Source organism: Rhea pennata, chromosome 3 (assembly GCF_028389875.1).
Source record: "Rhea pennata isolate bPtePen1 chromosome 3, bPtePen1.pri, whole genome shotgun sequence".
Taxonomy (NCBI): domain Eukaryota; kingdom Metazoa; phylum Chordata; class Aves; order Rheiformes; family Rheidae; genus Rhea; species Rhea pennata.
The window spans coordinates 68,407,892-68,432,359 of record NC_084665.1 but is presented as its reverse complement, the minus strand read 5'-3'; the positions used below and the strand labels follow the sequence as shown (position 1 = coordinate 68,432,359).

The 24,468-nt window shown below is 35.7% G+C and overlaps 1 protein-coding gene across 10 annotated transcripts in view; it reads right to left on the bottom strand.

The window, feature by feature from the left end:
- Positions 1-1,037: 1,037 nt before the first annotated feature.
- The window catches only part of EPB41L2 (erythrocyte membrane protein band 4.1 like 2), a 114,454-nt gene continuing 91,023 nt past the window's right edge, over positions 1,038-24,468 (bottom strand). For 3 of the 10 annotated variants that reach the window (XM_062572547.1, XM_062572545.1, XM_062572548.1), the window contains 10 exons: positions 21,630-21,811; positions 17,123-17,185; positions 14,407-14,553; positions 12,974-13,078; positions 8,781-8,834; positions 8,006-8,572; positions 6,409-6,531; positions 5,756-5,854; positions 3,677-3,757; positions 1,038-1,175 (listed from right to left, as the gene is read on the bottom strand). In XM_062572547.1, coding sequence (XP_062428531.1) covers positions 1,068-1,175; positions 3,677-3,757; positions 5,756-5,854; positions 6,409-6,531; positions 8,006-8,572; positions 8,781-8,834; positions 12,974-13,078; positions 14,407-14,553; positions 17,123-17,185; positions 21,630-21,811 — 1,529 coding nt within the window. In that variant the 3' untranslated portion in view covers positions 1,038-1,067. Of the gene's footprint in view, positions 1,176-3,676; positions 3,758-5,755; positions 5,855-6,408; positions 6,532-8,005; positions 8,573-8,780; positions 8,835-9,950; positions 10,077-12,973; positions 13,079-14,406; positions 14,554-17,122; positions 17,186-17,393; positions 17,427-19,394; positions 20,043-21,629; positions 21,812-24,468 lie in introns of all 10 variants that reach the window. The other 7 variants (XM_062572555.1, XM_062572552.1, XM_062572549.1 and 4 more) reach the window with 7 other exon arrangements.

Below are 24,468 nucleotides of genomic sequence, written 5' to 3'. Positions count from 1 at the left end.
CTTTGCAGACAAAGACGTGGGGATCCTAGCGTACAAGTTGAACACAAGCCAGCAAAGTGCCCTTATGGTAAAAGTGGCCAACAGTATCTTGGGCTGCATTAGGAATGATGTCATCGGCAGGTTGAAGGAGATGATCCTTCTCCTCTACTCAGCATAGGTGAGGCCACACCTGGAATGCTGTGCCCAGTTCTGGGCTCCCCAGTACAAGACAGACATGATTAAGGGACTGGAGCATCTCCCATATGAGAAGAGACTGATGGAATTTGGACTGTTCAGCATGCTTCAGGAGGGATCATATCAATGTCTATCAGTATCTGATGGAAAGGTGTAAGAAAGAGCCAGACTCCTCTAGTGGTGCCCAGTGACAGGATGAGAGGCCCTCAAAAACATTCTTTATTTTTTTTGCACGTATACCAACAGAAAAGAAACCCTCCAGCCTCAAATCCAAATACGCTAGAACTGAATGAGGATAACAGGCTTTAAAACTTCAGTTGCAAAACATTTAACTCCTTCTCATAAAAAATGATAAAAAGGTAATTAATTCTCAATCTTAAGCATTTTGAAATATCTGACTGAATGAAAATGTCCAAGAGGGCCCTTTCACTATCAGGAACTGCACAAAATCTTCCTCCAAAAAATAAAAAGCAAAATATAAGGCAAGAACTGTAATTGTACCAGTACAAAAAGGAACATGATACATGCTTCATATTTTGCAGAAACAGCCCAAATTCACTTAAGATAAACTGCAATAACTTGACCAAATTCATAGGAAATGTTATTATAAGAATACCATCATAAAACTGGAAGATATTTAAAGGGAAATATGAAATTTAAATAAAAATTAATGTGAGAGTGGACTTAAGATAAAGTTCTTACACTCAAGTGCCTGTTCCATTGCACCAATTTGTGATAGCACATACTGAAAAGCCCCAGTACTTGTTGAGCCTGTTAGAATGCAGAATACAACAGAAAATAGATTTTCAAACACATTATTTACGCATATATGTTATTGAATTTGTTTCATACTGCAGGCTTACCTGAAATACTTGCCTGATGACATTTTGATTTTACTCTTCATCTTCCTCTGCAAGTTCAGTTTCTTTGTGCACCACTACTCTTGTGACAGACATGTCAGGGTGCTGTTCTTTGGCTTCTTTGATTGCTTGTGCCAGGGCCTGCAAACATATTTGAAATATATACTTCAATGACTGCAAAAAGACATTAATATGGAGCTGGAGGGTGGACAAGTTGCATTGAAAATTTTCATAATAGTTGCTCAGAACTCTAAATTCTTGTGCTCGGAAGGTCTCAGCAAAACAACTAAACAAAAGAGTACCCTCTTCTTCCCCCACCCAATATGAAAAGAAAGGCTTTATAAATTTACTAAAATTTCCAGAAAATAACAAGTAACTATAAAGTCACCCTGTAACTTTTTTTAGTTCATTCCAGTGGAAAGTACTCCTATACCAGAAGTTTTAGAACTTTTACAACAGATTTAGCAAAGTGAAAGTTTGCCTCAGTTTCCTGAACAAAAGATTCTCTGCTATCTGGTCTAAGAACATTGCTGAAACTCTAGCAGAAGATCGTAACAGAAATTCCTTTCTCAAAACAAGAATCTCCTCTTCTTCCTGTTGCTAGTTTAAGACCACCTTCTCCAGTTTAACTCAGAGAAGTATAAATATAAATGCCAGTCAGTTTCATTTTAATCCTTTCTCCATATTAAGAAATTTTATCCTCTTAAGAAATGTGTCAGTGCACATAAGGCTTCACAGACAACCACAGAAGTGCACCTCGGAGGCAGAATATGCAAAAGAGCTCCTGTCCCTTACCTTAACCTGAACTTATTTGAGTGAGCTGTATTACTGATGGAACAACAAAAGAAATCATGAAGAAACTGGAAGGAGCTGGAAAAGGTACTATAAGGCAATAGTAAACCCACAATCAGTTTAGTCTCGAGAACAACTTAAAAATATACTAGAAGCAGGAAGAAAAGTGTCGTGCAATAAAAGGACGCATCTTAGTTTAAAAACATGACAAGTTCCTCAGCCACAGGTGGTAGAGCTGGAGAAGAAATAATGAATTCTGGAAAGAAACTGGAAGAACATCAACATTTGTCACCTAAATGATTAAAAGAAAATTAATTTGAAAGCTTATTAATAAAACATGTACAGAAGAATATATAGTGCACTGGTACAATACTGATGTTTGCTCCTGTGTTAATTGTAAAAAAAATTTCTGTATTGGTTTGTATTTTAAGGTAAGCCAAATGCTATGTAGTACAAATGAGGATTTAAAAGGAATTGGCTATTCAGATTGAAGAATCACTGTTTTTAATCAAATCACAATGAAGAAATATTTAAGTCTCTCATCCCTAAATCACAGAAAGTATAAGAAGTATTTGTATTCTAAAACTCAAAACATCTCTTTCATATTGAAAACTAACTAGTGACATAGAGGGCAAAAAGACAAAAGAATGAACATTGATTATACAATCTGAGAGTCTAGGAACTTCAAATCCACTGAAGAGATGGTGGTAGAGGTTTCTTAAATCTGTTAAGAGCAGCTCATTGTGTTAAACTTCAGTGATATTTTTATAGTTTCATTTTTTTTACTTCATTACCACTTATCTTAAAGAAGGACTAGGAGAACAATAAACAAACAACAAATAAAGCAACAGCATTGCTTTATACAGTAAAGCAAAAGCACTGTCTGACCTTTTCAAACATCATAAATTCATTAAAGGTGTGTCAAGACAGACACAAGCCATGCCTAATGCTAAACAGCACTATCATTTAATTACAAGTTTCAGAAAGAGATTGGACTTGTCATGAACCACCTTCTGGAGGCATACCAAAATCTGAAATTAGATTCACTGAAAACTCTCACTATAGTACAACTGAGAAGTTTAATTAAACTCTGTTGATTTGTGTAGCTACCATAAAGCTAGAATTGGATTCAATGCAATTTTATGTAGAAGGTAGGCTTTTTCATTTATTATTTCACTGATTGTTGATTGACTTTGTCACTCAAAACAATAGCTACCTGCACTTTCTCAAATATTTATCTGTGTACTTCTCAAATTCAGCTAGCTTAATTGGGCTGATAGAAGTAATATTAACTCTCTAAGACCATAAAAAATTTCAACTGCTTTTGCACTGATAAAGATCAAAGATACTTATGCAAAGCCCCAGTGGATCAACAATTAAGTTTGTTATACACAATTTAATACATACAAAGCAAAAACTATTATTTTTAGTTTATGCTTAATATATTTCAAAAGTTTCACTCAAAATGAGCTTTGCATTCAGATGTTACTGACACAAAGCATGACAGACTCCTGCCTACCTAGATTAATGTTTCAAAATAGATTATTGTAGTAATGCTTTTCCTCCCAAATAGAAAAAAACCAGCACTAAACAGGCTGGATCCATTCCAGAAAAAGCAATCTCTTTAAAAACAGTAGGAAAACCATTCATATGGACCGTAATACAAAGTTACCAACGTTGTTTCTTCCTCAATTATACCCTAAAGGCTCCTCATTCACAAAACACGACTGCTAACAACTTTGCAGCAATCAACAGTCTCAGCATCTATCTGATTTGTCATATTCAAGTTCTCTTAGATGTTGCTGGACTGCTAATAACACATGGTAAATGTTAACAGCTTACATACTCACCTCATCATGGTCAATATCTGCATCTCCAGTAATGACAATGCGCTTCTCAATTCTTGTTTCTGATACCCCACCTTTTACCATCTACAGATGGCAAGAAAACAAGAAAACATCCTTAAAATTATTCCATATAGCCAGGAAGAGGATTCACAAAGTACTCCTTTCTACTGCACTGAAACAACCAAATTTCTCTGTCACTGGACAGTAGTTATTAGTAAATATTCTTGGTCTTAAGTCATTCTTTTTTCAGACATGCAGTTAATCACATTCAAGTGATTGCTAAGAAAAACTTGATAAAAAAAGCAAAAGAGAATTCCTTCTGTTTTTTGAACTGAAGTTTGAATGCATCTAGAAGTGTCCACAAATTGTAGTTTCAGCCTCCTCCATCAAATAAATCTGGCAACAGATAGATTACAGGAGATGTCTTTGGTTTCCATCCCTCCAGCATGGACCTCTTCTCAGTCTCTGTGTAATCCCATACCATCATATACACAGACCTTCTCTTTTTCAGTTCTGGAGTTCCCACACCTTACTGTCACCTCGTTGTTAACAGATTTCACATCACAGATGGAAATAATTATGCTTTGTTTCTTCATATCTCACTCTAATGATTAAAACATTGTAGCTTAGATAAATACTTGAAAAAGAAATAAAATTGTATGCTTTTTTGATGGAAAAGAATAAAGTAGTTCTTAAGAAACACTGACTGTATTAGAAAAGTTCCAAGATGATTCTTTTAAGAACACCATGAGAAATTATCAGTTTCTTTGTGGAAATTACCAACTAACTTTGTGAGGCTCCTGTATCAATAATGAAAGCTTGTAAAGCCTTTTGAATTAATAACCAGTCTATAAGAAAAGATGAAGATCTGCTTCATTAGAGTCATCCCAGTCACCTGAGAAGACTGAAGTAAAATTTTTTTTAAATGGTTCCTTCCTAAAAAAGTGTTTTCTCAGATCTGAACTTGACAAGAAAATTTCACTTTTTAATTTTGAACAGTTAAAGCATAATTTATTCAATAAAGACTACTTCCTAAAATGCTGGTGGCTAATGACTCCAAAAGGAGGTAGAAGATGGAAGAGGACCTGTTGATTAATTGATTAATCTGTCTAATAAAATAGCAAATTTTAAGTTCTAAGCTCAGCTTCTTTTAGGTGACTTTCATCTAACAGCTTTCCAACATCATCTTTCCAATGTCCTTCTGCAAATACAACTCTCCATCTTTAGAATATTTGGTCGCAAAATTCATCCACTAAGCAGTGAGTTTCATTCCATGATGACATAAAGCTTCTTGTCTTGGGGAAAGAAAAACCACCCCATACTTGTATTTCTCCTCTTCTCTTTTTCTTTACTGTAAATAATTCCGCAATCTTCTTGGAGAATTACGTTAAGAGTTTAAAGACATGGGATCTAAACTGTGTTGTTGGTGCATGCCTTTAAAGTTTTAGAAATACTTGCATAAATGAGGAATAAAAAGAACACTTTGTAGTTCTAAGACATTCTGAAGGGACATAAGTAGAAGACATAATTCAGCCCTCAAATACATTTGTTGCCAAAGTAAAATAACAGTATGATCTGTTTTTAAATGTGCTTTAAAGCTAGTAGTGCAAGGAGGTACAACACCAAGTTTGGGGAAAAAACCAAACAAAAAAAAAAACCCAAACCAGTTGTCAGTATATCCTTACAACAGATTCCATTAACAGGTCTCCTGCAGACCCCAAACAGATCAATTTTGTTTTCAAAAATTCTACACAGTATCAGTGAGAGCAGAATTGGGACTGTAAAAGTCTAGGTCCAAACTTCTCGCCGAACACCACAAATAAGATCTATATGAAGTACTGAAATACCTAATCACATTTTTTCTATTCTTCCCAGTCCTGTTTCCAGATGTTCTCCCTTATTCACTCAGACTTCTCTGTTCAAAATTTGCTTTTGGAAAGTCAACCTTCCCCGTGTACCTAGAATGAATTTAATCCATTAAGTCAGCTTTGTTAGCAGATATAGAGGTTTGAGGAGCTACATTAGAGATTTTTGGAGAGTTTTTGTTCGTTTTCTAGTTCAGAGAGACAACATCCATTTTACCTTTGTGATGTGTGTAGTTGTGGTAGTAGAAATTGATTCTGATGTAATTGTCTGTGCACTCAGCAGCACACCAGCATTGCCACTCGTACTGCCATCAAACTGTGAGAAGAAAAATGGTATTTTCATTTTTTGGCATTTAAAAACTTTGTTTTAACTAGAGAAACTTAATGTAATTTTTATTACTAAACACATACTTAATTCTTCAGTTCAAATGGAAAAGTTAAAAACCAAAATCTGAATAGAAGCCATCAAGTTTACTGAGTTGTATAGACTGTTATGTTTTATTCTCAGACAAAATTTATGATTAGTTAAGTGGTCTTTTCAGGAGCAATGAGATTTAAATCAAATTTCCAACAGTAAATATGGCTTTACATTTGCATACAGGCAATTATAAAGCAGCTAATTTTTTTTTAATAAAAAGGGTGGAGGTACTGTTAGAACTTTAAGACCAACAGTTATTGCTTTTTTCTATACACATTTCAGTTCAACTAATCCATAGTCAAACCAGTCTTGGCTGCTAAAAGAAAGCACAGGTTTTTGAAAAGCATTTCTTGGGCATTATAACTCTTAAATTTGAGCTGGAAATGGCTGGAATAAAACTCAACTTGCAAACCACATATCAAATGATATATCAAATCATCCAGCCACTGTACCTGTGGAGATTCATATGTGATGGTTTTAGTCTCTGTTTGAACAATTGGAACTTCCTTAGTGGAAATTTCAGTTCTCTGTGCAGCATCTGAAATGGTTACCATCTCCGTTTTCACTACTGGAGGCTGTGGTGCAAAAGACAGAAATAATAAATTCAAAGACATAAGGAAAAAGTTTGTGAAATGGACCAAGAAAATACAACCAAAAACCCAGGAAAAGCATAGCAGTATGATAAATATTTAAGACTGTTTTCTGAATCAAGAAGCAAAATAAATAAGCAAAATGAAATGAAGACTAATAAACCAGTTTTCCAGTTATCCTAGATTTCCCTGCTACAGGTAGATAATCTCCTAATAGTCTTTGCCATAGTTCTGTGTTTCTGCTAACAGCAAATAAGAAAGCACTTACTAAAACAGTATCAGTAGGGGGAAGAAAAAAAAATGTCAGCTTGTGTAAAGGTCTGTCAAACAAGAAGTTCTTAGCTAGCTCAGATGGTCAAGCTTCACACTAGAATTCACCTGAGAAAATACCTATCTTAACTAATCAAACTGCAAATAAGGACTAAAATTTCAATGAAATATTGTAAAACTTTTTGCTTTTTAATAGGTACTACTTCTGCAACAGAAAGACAACTTTGACTTTCGGTTTTGAAGCAGCCTACATTCAGTGTCGTAACTATGGATATCAGTAGTTTCTTTTGACCTTAAAAAAAAAAAGAGATTTTACTCATTTAGAGGTTCACTATTTGTCCTCTGCAATGTCAAAAAGGCAGTGATTGATAAGGGGTCCTTAAGCCAGTGAACTTGTGACTTATTGAATATATTTGAAAATCCGCTGCAATAATATAACTTTAAAAAAAACACAAGTAAAGCCTTGTGAACTTTTTTTCTAAATGTATCAGTTACTATCTTCCAGTGATTTCAAAAGCATTTAGGAGAAACTCCAAGACGCTTATCTTTATTTCACACACACTTGCACACACACAGAAGGCTTTCTCCCCTTCTAGAAGACTTCATACTGAGATTATATATGCATTCCCTTTAAATACAGTGCTCTTACCCTCTTACCTATCCAGTTCCTAGTCTTACTTATTCTAGTGTCTAAATCCATAACAATTTTTTCAAAATAAGGAGAAAAAAAAAGAGGGGAAAGACCAGCAGTGGATAATAGGAGGAAAAAAAAGGTACAAAAATTGGTGACTGACATTTTCCAATTTCTTTTCCAATCACAAAATTACAGGTCACGGACATGTCTAAAACAATTGACAAATAGACAAGACGAGACTTAAAACATTAAAAACATGTAAATCAGAAATATATATTATGTATATGCATAAAATAAGGGGGAGATAAAAAGGAGATGGCAGTCTTCGGAAGGTTTGCTTTACTGGTGATTTGCATCCAGTTCTAGCAAAAAGCCAGAAACCAAAACTGAAGGAGAGAGAATTTCTCTGCTCTCAGTGGTTTCCCCTTCCAAATGATCTGAATCTTGCTGAATGCCTGAAGAGCTGGAAGAATAGGAGAAGAAGAAAGCCAGGGATATTTTCACCCTGAGAAATCTCTCTGCTTAATCTAGTTGTCAAACTGTTCTACCATTTACCTCTGAACAACAAATTATTTGTGGTGCAACATCAATGTCAACATGAGACACATCTCCATTCAGTCTGAGTTGTTCTTCCTCTTTTTCTTCACCTAAGTCTTGCTTCATCTCCTCTGAGAAATTCTTCTCTTCTGTAGCTATGGTAACTGCATTTTCCTGGACCAAAGATTCAGCCGTAACTTTAGCTGTGTGCTCAGCTGGTACATTTAGCTTACTGCCTTCTGCTGTAGCTTCTACATGCTGCATTATCTTTTCTTCATGCTCTTTTTTTCTGTTTGTATCATCTTCTTCTTCTTGTTCTTCCCTGATGACTTCCTCAATTGCCCTATGATGTGGATGGTATTCTCCCACCTCTTCATCCTCACTCTCACTACTACTGCTGCTGCTACTATCTGATGGCAATGATGATGAGTCCTTTTTTGACAGGTGCTCCACCTTACATGTTTCCCCAGCATCAGTGGCAACTTGCATTTTCCCTTTGTTGGTTTCGTCTATGACTACTGTTTCTTCTCTCCCAACCTCTGCCTGCTTCTTCTCCTCCACTATGTCCAGAGTCTCATGTGAACTCTGCACAGAAAACACGGATGAGGGAAAACAAAAGTATAGTATATGAATAAATTAAAATGATGGGAAAAAAGATTAACTGATGGCTGGTTCATGTCATGTAGAAGACAAAAGATAGTTATGATTGTTAACTGAAAAGGGAAGGAAAGAAAGAATGAAGATGGATTTGAAGCGTTAGAGCCAAATTTAACTACGGAAAAATCAGTAGAACCTTATCAGCATCGCTGACTCCAGCGCAAGGCCCTTCTTTTCTGGAACCATGTCTCTGTGGAACAAAAAGCAATCAAAGGACACAGATCAATGCATTTTCTAAGCAGCAGGAAACGCAAAAACTTAACATCCTATACAAAACACAGGCACATCCCTTTACAGCACAGCAATCTCAGAGCAAGCTTTTAGAATGCATATTTATGAAACTAAGCAGGTACTATGTATTCACTGCAAGACCCACAAAGAACTATGCTCTTTTCCTTCCACTTCATTAAAATTATTCTACTTAAAAGTAGGTTGGAATTATGGACATTATTAATTAGCATAAAACAAGATAGTTATGAAGAATGTGAAAAAAGCATGAACGCACTAGTCAATCATGCTACTGAGGCAATTATCTCACATCAGAAATTAATAATAATATTGCTGGAAAACAAAAATTAGCAGTCTACTATCGGGTTATCATCACATAAAAAACAAAAAGACTTTATTGTAAGGTTTTAATAGTTCATCTTTGGTCTGTTACTTTATGAAACTTAACAGATAGTAAGAGGGAGACTGTTTAGGCTTGTATGTTATTGAAATAGCAATATGCAATTACCAAGATGATCTCATTAGGATTCAGTGTGGAGCTCAAATAGTGAGGTTAAAAAAATTGTATTAGTATTTCTTCCATGACAAAACAATGTGATGGATATCCCAGAAAGCCCACCATACCTCAGATCTAAAAACTACAAAATTCATTTTTTAGAAAATGCTTTGCAGCAAATTTCAAGTTCAAACAGTAAAAACAAAAAAGAACACATCATCTGTGACTTAATTCTAGCTTTTACTGCTAGTTTACCAAGCAAAGCAACTACACAGTCTAAGCCAGCATTCCCGGGGAAGCTAAACCAAGAACCAACTGGTATTTCTCAAGCCTTGCAAATAAAGAATTCAGCTCCTTAGCTGCCTCTCCCCCCCTCTCCCCGAATAAATGCAACCAGCCCACCTCCTCTGACACAACAGAAGTTGTATGCCACCTTTGCGGTATTTTTAATGCTTTGTGGGTCAGGGTCTAAGCCTTTAAAACGGCCGCCGGTCTAGTGCACAGCAGTAATTCACCTGTCCCCCCGCTAGCGGTGTGTGGGGCTGCCCAGCCCGGGGAGGCGCGGGGGGAGCGGACAGGCACCTGGGGCGGCGGCGCGGCGGCGGCCTCGGCCTTCCCGGCAGCGCCCTCTGCTGTCGGCGCGCCGGCGGCGGCGAAGGAAAAGCCCTCCTTACTACACAAAATTGACGTTATTTCTTCTTCTAGGCTCTGGACAAGTTAAGAGAACGGAAAGCACAGATTTAAACAGCGAAGAACAAAGCAGCAGCGACCTACAAAGGAAAGGTCAGGCAGGAGAGACAACGCGACAAGGAAAAGGCTTCGGTTCAGGGACATGCGTGAGAGCACAGGAGAAGCTGAACGGACTCCAGCTGCGGCAAGAACGAGAATATGGCACGAGGACAGAAAACTGCGGACTCGCAAAGAAACCACGAAACATAGCAGTAATCTAATACTGTATGTCTGCCATTTGCTCTTTATTTCGGACTGTAAGAATTAACTGTAAGTGGAGGAATAAAAGTATTAAACATTTTGTGATTTTCAAAGCAGAAATAAAGTTTACTTACAGATTAAATCCATATTCAATATTGGGATTATTCCCTTTTAAAAATCAATTCTTAACATCTTCTAACCCCCAATGGTTCAAAGCTTCAGGAAGAGAGCGGTCAAATACATTCGCTCTGAACATTACATAGCCAGAAGGCTAAGATGAATTTATTTATTATAACTTTTAAAAGGTTGTTTTTTCAAGTAACTACTTAAAACAACCCCCCCCCCCAATCCCACTTAAGCAAATCTGAATTTATTAAAGAATCATTTACAAAAAGCCTTGCCCATTCGATTGGGAAAATCTGTTTTACTCAATGTTACTTTAAAGCATAAATCTGATCTACTTTCTGTGGTACTATCAATCTGTGTGGTAAAACAATTAAAAAAAATCTAAAATTTATGTGGGCACAACCCTCTGAAAAAGCTGTAATTCTCCCTTCAGTTTTCCTTTCTCAAGCTCTTGTATCACATTACAAGTAGACAGTTAAAATAAAAAGCCAATAACAGAATACCTAACACAGATAAAACATACATTTTTCTAATATTAAATAAAATATATTTCTATCTTAGAAAACGGTAATGCAGACAATCCAGGCAGAAGCAAATTTCAGAGGAAAGCCAAAATGCAATGCAAATAACTACAGTATGTGTAGAACTACTGTGTACTAGCATTTCAGAATCCAAACACTTAAGTAACACTGTACTACTATATGTATGGCATGCAGAACAGAAAAGAAAAAGAAAAAAAAAGACTCTTACATCTTTCCCCTAAGATTAAAGTATATTTCAAAGGTGGCTAAGAAAACTTAATTTGAATTGACAAAATCTGCCTTTATACTGAATTTGACACCCGTTCAGGGCAATGCATTACTCACCCTCCCTTCTTTCCCTAGTTCAATACATCCAATAGAAGTTGGATTAACAGTTAATATTAAAAGGCAAAAACGTTCATGATACTACTTCTATTGTACTCTGATATCACATTTATTCTAAGCCCTCAAAAGTGTGAAAAAGAAAAAGGTCTTTATTTCTGTATGTAGTCAGACTGTGCATCTTTCATCACAGACAGGAACATACCCCCCTCTGTTTGCATTCTACCACCATCAGTTATTATTTTTTTAAAAAATCTTTTTTTAAAAAAAAAAAAAAGGAAAACATTAATAGCAATTTGCCTGATAACACAACCCCTGTTCATTGCTGCTGCAATTTCATATACATTTGTGCATATGCACATGCATGCATGCGAGTATCATCTTCTGTGGATCTTTAGCTTCCTGGCAAAGGATCATCAGCCACATAAGTGTACACACTAACATGAAACACTCTTTATAAGCAGCAAGTTTGGGTGGAGAAAATAAATATTGTTGATTCTGGATATCTAGAACATATTTCAAGTATTTGTGACATCCATACCAACGTGTCACAGTTTTGTCATAATTAAGTCACAGATGCTGTGCATTTAAGAAGTATGGTGCAAAAATGAGATTTATCTAAGGTAACATTGCTCATACATGCAAAAAAGACTTATTGGCATGTGTTTTCACTGGAGCAAAAGGAAGGAAAAAAAGAAAATTAGCAGTGGTATGCTTGCATGCAGCAGCTTTACTCATGTCTATTATCCAGCTATCCTAAAAGACAAGTATGAAAACAGTGCTTTCTAGAAATGAGACTGAGCAATGTCTACTAGTAATAAAACTAATAATACTAAGAAGGCTGACCAATATCTATGAATACCAGGCAAGTTTATTATAAGTTAAGGGAAAGTAAGAACCTGAACACCCCTCCCCTCCCCCAAATTCTTTATGTTCATCAACAAATAATTCAGGAATAAAATATGCTGTTTTCCAAACCTGGTATTTATATATGTTACTGAAATAGGACTAACAGCTTTACAACCTATTTTCATTTTAGATGGTGGAAAACAATTCAAAAGTGATGTCAGAAAAAGCAACATCAATTTGCTACCCACCATAATTATCATACCACTAGTAACATAGTAACATCACCACCTTTTATAATGTGCTTTTCACTTAAAACAAAACAAAAAAAACCACAGCTTATAAAGGGAGAAAACTTCTTCCTTTTCACAGATGAAAAAAGATGTATAGAAGCATGGATGTATTCAGAACCTGGCTGCATTTGAAACAATGCTGTCTCTACTACAGCATTATTGATTTGGATAATGATTACATAACGAATACATAACTGTAATGCAAACAATTCTTGTGTGAAGTGTCAAACAACTTCAAAGCATGCAAACAATTATTTCCATCTGAAATAGAAATATATTTTGCTGTCATCCTAGTCACATAAAATAAATGCAGTAATTTTCCTGTGAAAATTTTGTTTTCAAGTAGTAGCCCTTCAGAACTTCACACTTGGTTTGGTGTTTAAACAAAATGTTGCTGGCATTCATATACATGCAGATCTTTGTTTACAACTTCTCCTTAACTGTCTTAAGCAAGTTATTTCCATAAGGAAAAAAAAAAGAAAAAGAAAGTGCACCAGCTAGCTCATAGTAGATAAAGCAAAAAGGCAGTAGATCTCAAGGCAGCCACCTTGTCAGTCTTCTCTGGTTTTGCTTCAGCAATCCATGGCATTGCAGTCCATTGCTTCTCCTTCACAGGCAACGTTTTCACTTGGAAAATGTAGTCTCCTTTTTTCTATTTGGTTTTCATTTTGTAAAACCAGTGTAAATCAATAAGCAATGAGACAAACACACACTATAAACATAAAACTAAACTGGTCTGAAAGTAACACAACATATTAGACGAGGAAAAAAAGAAATAAAAGCGCAATACCTAGAAGGGCCTCAACTTCAACACAAAGAAATTAACATAGAAAATACACACAACCACACAATAAAAAATAAGTTACCCCTTTACATGAATGCTTACTGTAACATGAAAGAACTATTGTTATTAAATGAATCAATGTTTCTGGAATATTTGGAAAACTGACAAACATTCATCTGCACATAACTACTACACCCAAAAACCTGAAGGATAATTGCCTGGCAGTGACCATATTTTTAAAAACAGTTATTAAAGAAGTAACAATGGAATCTGCACACACATGCGCTCAGCTCAGAATGCTTAAATCCCTCGTTGAAACAAGGCATTAACAGCAAAAATCACTTGACAGCATCAAGAAAGCTTAATCTGAAAGTTCACCTCTCCGGAGCTTGAAGACAATGCTGAACAAGTATAATGAGATTAGGATAACAATACATTTTGGGGGCTGATGGAGGGGTGAAGTAATGAGGAAAAAAGGATAACAAAGGATAAACTGATTGCTTTTAAAGACTGATTTGCTTTTCTACTTTAAGAGCTAGCAAATAACTCCTTGTAAAACTAAGCTTCAGAATAGCAACAGAAATTTCTTTGGGTAGTTTTCTGGCCACAAACATTTCAGATAATATTTCTGGAAAACTGTTTTCCAAACTGTTCTTTTAAGGTTCAGTCATACAGGAGATGAGCAGGTAGGAAAAAAAAAAGAGTAAAAATATTAAGAGTTTTAGAGATCAAGGCAGATAGATTAAGAACTACACTAAGTTATTTCTCAAAGAAGTCAACATTGTCAACTATTAGAAGACCTGAAACAACATGCACCAAACAGCTGCTTACACACGACCTGCTGAAGAGCAGCTTAAGAGGCAAATGGAGAGAAACTTTTATGGTCATTAGAAATTTAATTTCATAAAATCCATGTAAACCAAAATGGATTTTAAGCTTAGCAGAGCAAAATATGTCTATTGCTTCAACTTTCTTCCAATGATTCTATCTCACAGCTGTTCTTACAGAAGAAAAAATATTCCATGTTACTGAAGTCAGGTTCAATGGCAAGTGGCAAGAAGTTAACGTACACTTAGTAAAAACAAATATTACATTAGCTAAAAAGAAAGTGTTAATGTTCAGGACAAAGTACATTTACTGTGTTGCCTGCACGGCTGTAGGGAAAGGCATGCAGGTAAGTGCCGGCCGTGACGTACCCCAGGCGCCGGTAGGGACAGAGGTGCGATACGCCGCTTTTCCCACTCATTTGGGCGAGGTTCAGGTGTGGACTCCATGAAATTGCGCTTGAGCTCACTAATGCTAGCCTGGTGTTTCAGTAAGTCGTCCTGGGTCTTATCCAGGTCCTAGCAACCCGCAATGTAAAACAAAGTAGGACAAAACACGACAACAAAAGCAAACTTAACTGTAAAAAAGAAAAAAAAAAGGAATCAAACCAAGGAAAGTGCCTTGTGTGTGAAGAGCCATCTTCTCTGAAGTGCCTTAAAATAAAAAAGTTTAGGGCTATATGGGAACTAAGATTTTTTTTTCTTTTTATAATGAAGAGCCAGTCATACACTACTTCATCCACATTTTAATGCAGAGGAAAAATAATGCTGTGAACAGTTATTTAATAGAGTGCTATTTTGATCCAAATATGAAGCTACTAGCTCTTTGAAGCAATAATAATTTCTATCAGTTGCTTGGTTTCATTGAAAATTTGTAGACATAAAAGCAAACGCATTGTGATACTACACAAATATCTAACATTACTGAAAGTAGTTGTAAGCAAGAACAGTTCAACATAAAGAGCATTACAAAAAATGCATCGTTTCTATTACAAGCTCCAGAAAGTTTTATTTCTGTGTAGACATTATTTTGCAAGCATCTAACACCTGCTTAACTTTAAAGGCCTGACTGTGCCTAGCAGGTAGGCTTATAATTTTTAGAAGAATCAGATTTGAAGATGGCTATCTGTCAATAACATAATTAAGAACCTGACTGCGGACAGAGCAGTCAAGCAAGGATAGTGTTTGTGTATGTCAATACTAGAGATGTTTTCTCTAAACTGCACCTACATAGGCAAGCACCAAAGGGGACACCACAGTGTGTATCTCAAGTTATGTTTTATAATAGCAGATTTCATTCTCTCTTTTTATCCTAGCAGTTGTCATGAAAAGCCTAGGTTGGGTATATACACTCAAAACACAGAAACACTTGTTGAATATTCAGTGGTGAAATTCAAGTTTAAGCCTCATATCCACTTTTAGTATAGAATTAGAAATCTACTGTTCACTGAAGCCTATAATGCAGTATTATCAGTGTAATCATAATTATAGCTGAAGTTTTATATAAAGAATATAATTAGATATAATAATTTAGGCAAAATATCTAGATTTTGTACAAGGATTCCACATATCTAGTAAAAGAACATTTTGAAATTTTACTTTAACAGTTTGGAGAGGATTTTTATGTTGTTCCATGTTTACAACAAAGACTTGTATTAAATAATGAAAAACAAAAGAAAATACACACAAAACTCCTCATTTTCTATTTTCTTTTGATTGGCTTGTTCAGCACCAACAGTTTGGCACTGCAAATTTGTTTCCAAATTCTGCAAATGTTTACACATGCACTTAACTTTGAATGCTAAGAACCCCCCTTCTGGCAACTCAGTAGGTTTATACAGTAACAGGACTAATGCGTTGCTTTAAACCAGGACTAACACGTGGGAATATTAAATATGTCCCTCTGAAGTACCTATTCGTTGAGTGGTTTAAAAAAGTGTATCAAAGAAAATCCTTTACACAACTGAAGCTAGTAACAATTCTGATGACATAGGTTTTAAAACCTATCCTGGCTTGAGACAAGGCACTTTTCTTGGACTTGTTTAACACAAAGTTACAACACTTTCAGTGCTTTAGTAAGTTATACACAAGCAAAGTTTGAATAGTGATCAAAAGCTGCAAAAAGCCAAAAAAATTTATTAGTTAGGTTACTGTGATCCATACATCTCTTTAAGACCAAAAACAATGATTAAAAAGTACTTTTTTTGTGACAATGGGAATTATTTATAGCCCCATTTGGATGAATAAAATAAGCTAAAGACAAGATGAGATTTTCTGCTGTTTCTTTAGTTACCAGCTTATATTGTTAACCACAAGTTAAATGAATCTGATTGTAACTAGAGATAAGATATGATAAAATTCTCCAAATTAATTTTATTATAAGAATTTTCATATAGTCTGTTATCTACTTCAGTGACAAGTAATAGCCCTACACGTCAAAATACTATTCAAAACTCTTTATTGTTGTTTATCTTGAGTGAGAACCAACTTTTAAGAAGCAAGAATTACTTCTATTTCAGAAATGAAATAAAGCAAAGGTTTTATAAGCATATCTAAACATTCTCTTTAAAAATCTGAACCTAACAAAAGTTTGCCAAAGCTCCTAAATCAAGAGTGTCAGAGCCAGAATTAGTTTTTCAATACTTTATCACTGCTTGTGCCTTGTTAACTCCATTTATTTAAGTAACAATATTTGGTAATTACTGATTAAACTGGTGGAAACTCAAAACCCTGCTTAAAAAAGATGCACATGTTTAGTAGTTTACTAGCAATGTATAAAAATGCCATTTAGGACGGTGAATAAGATCACCATGTTTGATTTATCTAAACAGGGCTATTATTCCCAATTGTCACCTTGAAAACATCCAGCAAAAATACACATTCAACATCCAAGCTAAGGGCTTTTCTTTTTTGCCTTTTTTTTTTTTTTTTTTTTTTTTTTTAACTCGAAAACTAGAATTATAACATGCAACATTTCCACTTTTCCCCATGCACTTCATGCACTGTGTCCGTAACAGCCTGCAAGTGACCTCCCATGCAGCCTGGCAGCCCACAAGAAGGTAAAGTTTTCCTTGTATTATATACAAACCTCCAACATTAAATTGCTATGTCTGACATAAATATTTTCCCCGTCTACTCTCAAGGAATTGCTCTGTGAAATTAAGCCACAGGGAAGAAAAAAAAAAAAAAAAAAAAAAAGAATCAAGTAAATAAATAAATAGCCCTTACACAGTTAAATAAAGAAACTAAAATGGTACAGTGAAGAGGCACTATTCAGACAAAATCCACAGAAACTTTAAGGTGCTAACAAGACAGGAAGCTACATCCAGATCTGTTTAAAAAAAATTAAATAAATCCACCTTCTGCTGTGCTTCCTCCTCTTCAGATTCCAGCTATGTGAGCACATTGCAAATCATCAAGGGAACTATTAACATATGCTTATGGAATAACAGAGCTTCATCTCATTGTAAATGCTGCAAACTACATGCTATATTTACAGACCTTTACTGTTTCGGCCCCAGATGTTGCTGACATTATTAAGCGACTTTGGTCTTCCTTCACCTACATTGTCACAGAATGGCTGAAGTAATATTTGGCATAAATGAAATGAAAAATGGAAATTCTACACTATGTCCCTTTCTTGCTGTAGTTTTCAGTTCTTTTCCCAGGGACAGATGAAATTTAAGGAGGAGTAAAGAAAAAAGCTAGTATGTATAGTTTCTATGGTAAAAGCCTTAAACTCTGTAACAAGTTGATGGGAAAGTAGAATTTAATGCATGAACTTATTTTGGTAAAAAAGTCTAGGATGCAAGTCAAATAACTATTGTATTTACAAACTTCATTGATTACTTTAAGAATGTTGCTGCTGTTGGGGAGGAGGTGTGTATTTCTTTCTTTTTTCTTTCTTTCTTTCTTTTTTTTTTTTTTTTTAATGTCCCCTATCCCTCTTTTTTTAATGTGACTATACTCTTCCTCAAACTACATTGCACCTTGTTAGAAATGACAGCTGATTTTCTCTTATTGCCTACAAGAATTCTAAATGCACATTTAAGGAAAGGCATTCTTTAAAACACAACCAACCTCTCAACCTTCCCACAGGTACAAACATTAGTTGCCAATCTTTGAAAAAATGCATTTAGAAATCAAAACTATGCAAGTTCATAAATTTGAAGAGTGGTTTACTTATTACATGTATTATTGTATTTGAGATTTTACGTGAACGCATAGTGTGGTACATAAAAGTTTTATTCATCTCATGTTTATTTGGACTGTTATATTTTATGCAACTTTATGTTATAGGCTATGGATTGAATCAGGTCACAGAAAAAATGAGACGTTTAAAGTTATGTATTTTTCATTACTTTAGATTTGTCTTTTAATGACATCACATCACATTCAGGAAGTATTTAATATATACCTTGTATTGATTGAATCAGTTTAACAAACTGTATTTAATATAACTTAGAACAGGGCCCCCCCTTTTTTGATTCTGTAATATTTTTTCATATTTCCTTCAAAGAGTGAAACTACACTGTGTGCTAGAAAAAAACATGCACAGTGGACGCAAGGACAGGAGGCATTTTGCTGACCACTCCTGATGATCAGAGCAACACATTAGTGTGACCAAAGTTTCTGTAGAGCAATTTTAATAGTATATTTCAAAGAATGATCAGACTTCAGTGATTAAAGTCTAACATGTAACCTGCAATCCAGTAAAATGAACCAAATCAGTCTGCACCTTAACTATTGCTGGAGATTAATGAAAGCAGTTAAAATAGTGCTTTGGACAGACTCAACTTTGCACACATCCCTGCAGTTAAAAAAAAGTCTGAAACCTGGAATTTAAAAAGCTCATTTTAAAGCATTCAAAATTTTCTGAAATCAAACAACTTTTACAGCTTTTAGAGTTGCAGTTTTCAGATCTAAACAGAACATTCTGTCAATCTACTAAATCGACATTCATTTTAACCTACAAATAAGCTTCTACTGCAAGTAGCACAACAGAAATGTTACCAGGCAATCATATTTATATGTCTGTACTTCACTCTTAACATTTTGAACTATAAAGCAACTCTACCTGGAACTCAGTATCTCTATAATAGAATGAAATTATGCATGCCACGTGAATTTAGGGGGAAAAAAAGTATCTATTGACTAAAAAATCCTCAATATTATTACAAGCTATTTTTTGACAAATTGGAAGGATTACCAAGATACAAATATATCTGTGTGTTTGTGTGTGTCTCTGTACACATATACATACATAACACACAAAAGTGTGCAAAACTGAGAAGCCTCTGGGAGATCTGCTTTGAAAGCTATGTGCAAGCATCAACATTTAAGCAACAAAAATTACACACCTCCTCTTCCTCTGCTTTGTCATTCAGGTCATTGTCATAAGAGGTGCTAAATGAAGTTGCCTTAGGCTCCAGGTAGCAGAGGGACAGAGCAAGAGGAAAGGAAAATATGAGTGATAAGGGAATTGAATGGAAAGCAGAGAAAAGCAGCACAAATATAAGGAGAAAAGAGGGGATGAAGGAAGGAGAGGTAATAGGAACATAGTGCTGAAGGCCAGGTGGGAGAAAAGAGATGCAAACATCAGGAAGGCTAGGAAAACTGATATAACCATCCTCATCAAGCAGCGAATGGAAGCTAAAAGGAAAGCATCTGGTAAAGCTGAATGAGATGCAAAACTCAGTGTTTTTGTAGTCTGTTTTATGGATTGTTTCCTCCATTATAGGAAGGCATTGACTAGCTAGTGGCCTCATACATTCAAAACTACTATTTTGTAAAGCTGTTTCTTTTTTATTATGATCTAGTGTTTCTTTCACAGAACTGCACTCCAAGATATCTGGAATGGTAAGGATGGGCTCCCCAAAGGGATCTTCCTCTGAAATATCTGAAACCATGTCCATCTCAGGGACAGGTGACAGGTTTGTGAGATGGGATGACACACAATGAATGGGCAGTGATGGTGGGTGTATGTGAGTGAGCTGAAGAAATAAATTCTGTGAATAGTGGAAAATGAAAGCACAACAAAATGCAAGTTTGTAGGCACAAGAAGGGGGGGGGGGGGGAAAGAGATTAGTAGTTAGTGAAAATTTTTACCTAGAAACAGGGAAAGCTCTAGTAATGTAACAGAAACACCAAACAAAAATAGAAAATCCCCTTGTGTTTTGTAAATGGCCAACTTGTTTACTTCCATGGATTACGAAACTGAACCCACTATGCATATTTTGTTCTCAGGTTGTGAAGAACATTCCATTTGCAAACTCTAATAGTCACTTACAACACATGGGAGCAGACAGACATTCAAAGCTTTGGCAGAAAGGTCAGGGACAGTGCAGTACACAAAAGACAAGCTGGCACTTTGATTCCTGGATTTACAACCATCTCCTCTAAGATTTCAATAGAGCCAAAAAAGAAGTATCTGCTTTAGGAGGAAGAAAAAGCTGTTCATAGAGTTGGCATATGTAACAAAACCTTACTGAACAGCTTTATGGAATGACTTCTCAAAATATTGCTTTTCTGTTTCTTCTCTGGTAAAGATACCACTGCTTTGGAACCAAAGAACTATCATTATTTTACCAAACCCAAAGAATAAAACATAGTAATTTGTTCAACCATTTTTCTCTCATTAAGAAAAAAGTGTACATGTGCATGTGTGTGTGTACATGTGCATGTGTGCGTGTTCCTAGAATAATTCAAGCTTGATAAGGAAAAAAAAAATATGCAGCTGCTGGTATTTGTTCCCTTCCTACACTTGAAAGAAGTAGGAGCATGTGAACTGCTCTAAGAAACTCAGCAGTCCAAATTTCATCTCTAAGAGTGAGATGGGTAACTTAAGTGTTTGAAAACAAAATTACTTTTTAAATATGAAAGAAAAAGATTTGGAGAACTGCCAGCAAAAAAAACTCAAACAGATTGATATCTAAGAGAGAAAAGCAGCAGATTATAACCGCCCTCCAAGGTTTTAGCTGACACTTTGAATGGTAATTTTTATATGAAAGCATACAAGATCTAAGTTTAAATTTGTGACCTATTATCTCAGTAACTCCAACAAGTAAATTGGTGTTTTTGCAACAGAAAGAGATAACAATTTAGCTTTCCAAGAAAAAATCTATACTTCAGTTCAATATGGTAATTTTTAAAGGATGAAATATTTCTGCAATGCCTACTAAACCAAGAATATTGTTAACTATCGTAATTACTTAAAACAGTCACAATAAACCCAACACTACAGAATGTTTGCAACTGTGGATATGCTACCTTTTCTTTTTTCTTAAGTCTGAACAAACTGAGAAAGAATTGAATAAATTCTTACTTATCCTTTGGAACTCTTTTCCACAAACTTATGTCACTTTACTATCATATTAAATTAGCAACAGTAAAAGAGAAAACACTAGAAAGTCAATGCCACACAAGTTTTCATTCTCTTTGGCTTGTATACACATGTATGAAGTTAAATGTACAAAAAATTTTTGAAATTCATCCTTAAGTATTTATATGATGTTTCGTACAACTCTCTGAAGTGACTGGCACTAAATACATGCATATCTCATTACCAAAACCTTTGGTGTGAAAGTCAGCCATACCTTTCCATCCTGAATCAATTCTAACTGTGGAGTTTTGACCGGGCTTCCATTTTCTTCTCTGCTGCCTTCTTTTAACTTGGCTTGACCAGCACCTTCAATGTCAATGACTTTATCTCCAGCAGGTCCCCCTCTGGCAGTAGGGAAGTCCCTTAGCAGACTTTGGTCTGAGATACGTATGGGAGCTATTAAAGAACAAAATAATTTCAGTTAATTGGGGTAAGTTGGAAAATTGTTTTCAAGACTTCTGAACAAAATGATCTTATGGTGATGTCAGCAATGAGGAATACAGGCTAATTTGAGGGATAAAGTGTTTTTCAGGCTCTTGTTATATAATGCTCTTGCTATATAACGTGCACTTACCATGCAAGTAAGTGCACGTCATACCTACAATATCAGAGTTAAGTAGATATTTAAATATCAAGGTTTTGATTGTTCTTGGAAGGCAATTTGAAGATACTATTCTTTTGACAGTGCAGATCACCACAACAAAAAAAGAACACGCCAAACATGAAATAGTTTTGTACAAATTCACTATTTTGAGAGAACTGTTTTAATGTATAATATAGCAATACCCATGCATATAACTAGTAGTATTTTTCTGTAGAACTTTAACAAAATTAGCATTATAGAAACAACTGTTCAGTGAAAGAAAGGCTTTTTCCCTCTATGCTAGTAAATAATGGAAGGAGGAAATTACATGGAAATACTGAATATATACACTTCAATGTAATCAAACCACAAGACAATGAAACATCTTAAATCACTTTTTTTCTCCTATTTGGTTCAACATAACAGGATTAATAGCAGGACTTTTTTTTTTTTTTTTTTTTTTTTTTTTTTAATAAGAAATGCTGGCTCAGTCAAAATAATACTAATGAAGCACTGGAAAACACATTAAATTAGGAAGTAATGAAGTTTGTGTCAAAGTTGTACTCACTCATCTAGCAGTACCTGTAGTCCCGTATAGTACCCTCCATAGGCCGAAGAAGTCTTGACTTTACAAAGCCAAAATGTGGAGAGTTGAGAAGGAGAGGTGTTTCTGAGTATCTCTGAGGGATATCCTCTTTTAAAAATAGACCCAGCTAGCTCAGTGTCGGAGAGTATGGTGCTGAAAGGTCAAGGCCAGCTAATGGCAACCATAGGCTACTGGATATTAGGTTTCAGGGCTTAAGTAGTAAATTCTGCAACTTATGCTTCTGATTCTTCCTTGGATGCCAAATGGAGCATTTGATGGGTAAATTTTGACAAATCAGAGTAATTTAGGTTTCCTCAGCCTCTCACGGCACATAACCCCAGCCATCTGACCAGCTTGGTGGCCCTTCACTGGACTCACTCCACGTCAGTATCTTATGGGGGGCCCAAAGCTGAACACAGTACTTCAGATGTGGCCTCACAAATGCTAAATAGAGGAGAATAATAATTTCCCTTGATGTATGACTACATTCTTGCTAATAAAGCCCTATATATGGTTGGCTTTCTTTACTGTAAAGGCACACTATTGACTCACGTTCAGTTTATCCACCAGGACCTCCAGGTCCTTGCTCTGCAAAGTTGCTTTGCAGCCATTCAGCCCCAGTCTGTATTAGGGTGAGAGGTTATTCCTGCATACGTACAGGACTTTGCACTTCCCTTTGTTGAACGTTAAGGGACCTGTCAACCCATTTCTCCAGCACTTTGAAGTTCCTCTAAAAACCAGGGGTAGGAGCAGGGAAGAGAGTAACCTTTGCAGAAATGAAGCAGTCAGCTCAGTAGATAGGAGGAACTGAATGGCACTGGACAGGCTCCCTGCCTCTCCTTTGTGCGAATGCAAAGGAAAGCAAGCCTACCCTCTACAAGATTTCTCTAGTGGCAATACATAGGTGTACACACACAGTATGAACCTAAATCTGGATTACTGCCTGAAGAACAAAATAGTTAAGTTTGATTTTGAAGCAATGTAATTTGAAACTGTTATGGCCTGCAGATGGCAACACCATCAAGCTGCCTTAAATGTTGCTGGAAATAGCTGAGAGTACAAAGCAGTGTTTCCAGAAGAGTTAAGAGTAAGCTTTTTTCCTGGGCTAGCTACCGTAAAAATTATCTTCTCTTTAGACTTGCCTAGGATACTAATTTCATGTTTCTTCCCCTTACGCATTTTAAACAACCCTATTTTTTCACTCGCATATAACCGGAAAAAAAATGACTACGTACGTCTCACCAGATACATGTAATGTACATTTGTGAAACAGTGAAGATTTCTCACATCGCTGTATGTCTGCTAAACATCAGACCTCACTATATATAACTTTTAGACGTAAAATTTTTGAGAAAAGATGTCTAGCAGAGATTGAAGCAAAGAAGTTGCGACAAATGTAACAATTCTTATTCATTTTAGTTTATAATACTAGGGAAAATCACTTTAGACTGCATTAAGACACAGACTCACTTTTTAAATGAGTAGTATTACTTTGTCAGTCCCTCTGAAATTAGCTATTACAATAAGAGCAAAGGCTTTACAGCACTGCTGTTACACAGAACTTTGCACATTCAACTTGCATTTAATGTTTTACACAATGTGCCATATAGGAGAAATATATGTACATGCAATATGCAGAAGCACCCCCCCTCCCCCCTCCAAAAAAAATCCCCCTACCACCAACCAGAACAAAACAATACGAACAAACCAATCCTTTTTAGTGCTTTGGCACATTGGAGATGAAACAAAAATTAAGGGAAACAAACAAGACCAACCAAGACGAAAGTTTGACTTTTGCTCAAAATTATGACAGAGAACTCCGTAAGGGTGAAAGTTCAGGCATGAACATGCACGCGCACACACACATGCAGATGATGCACAAGG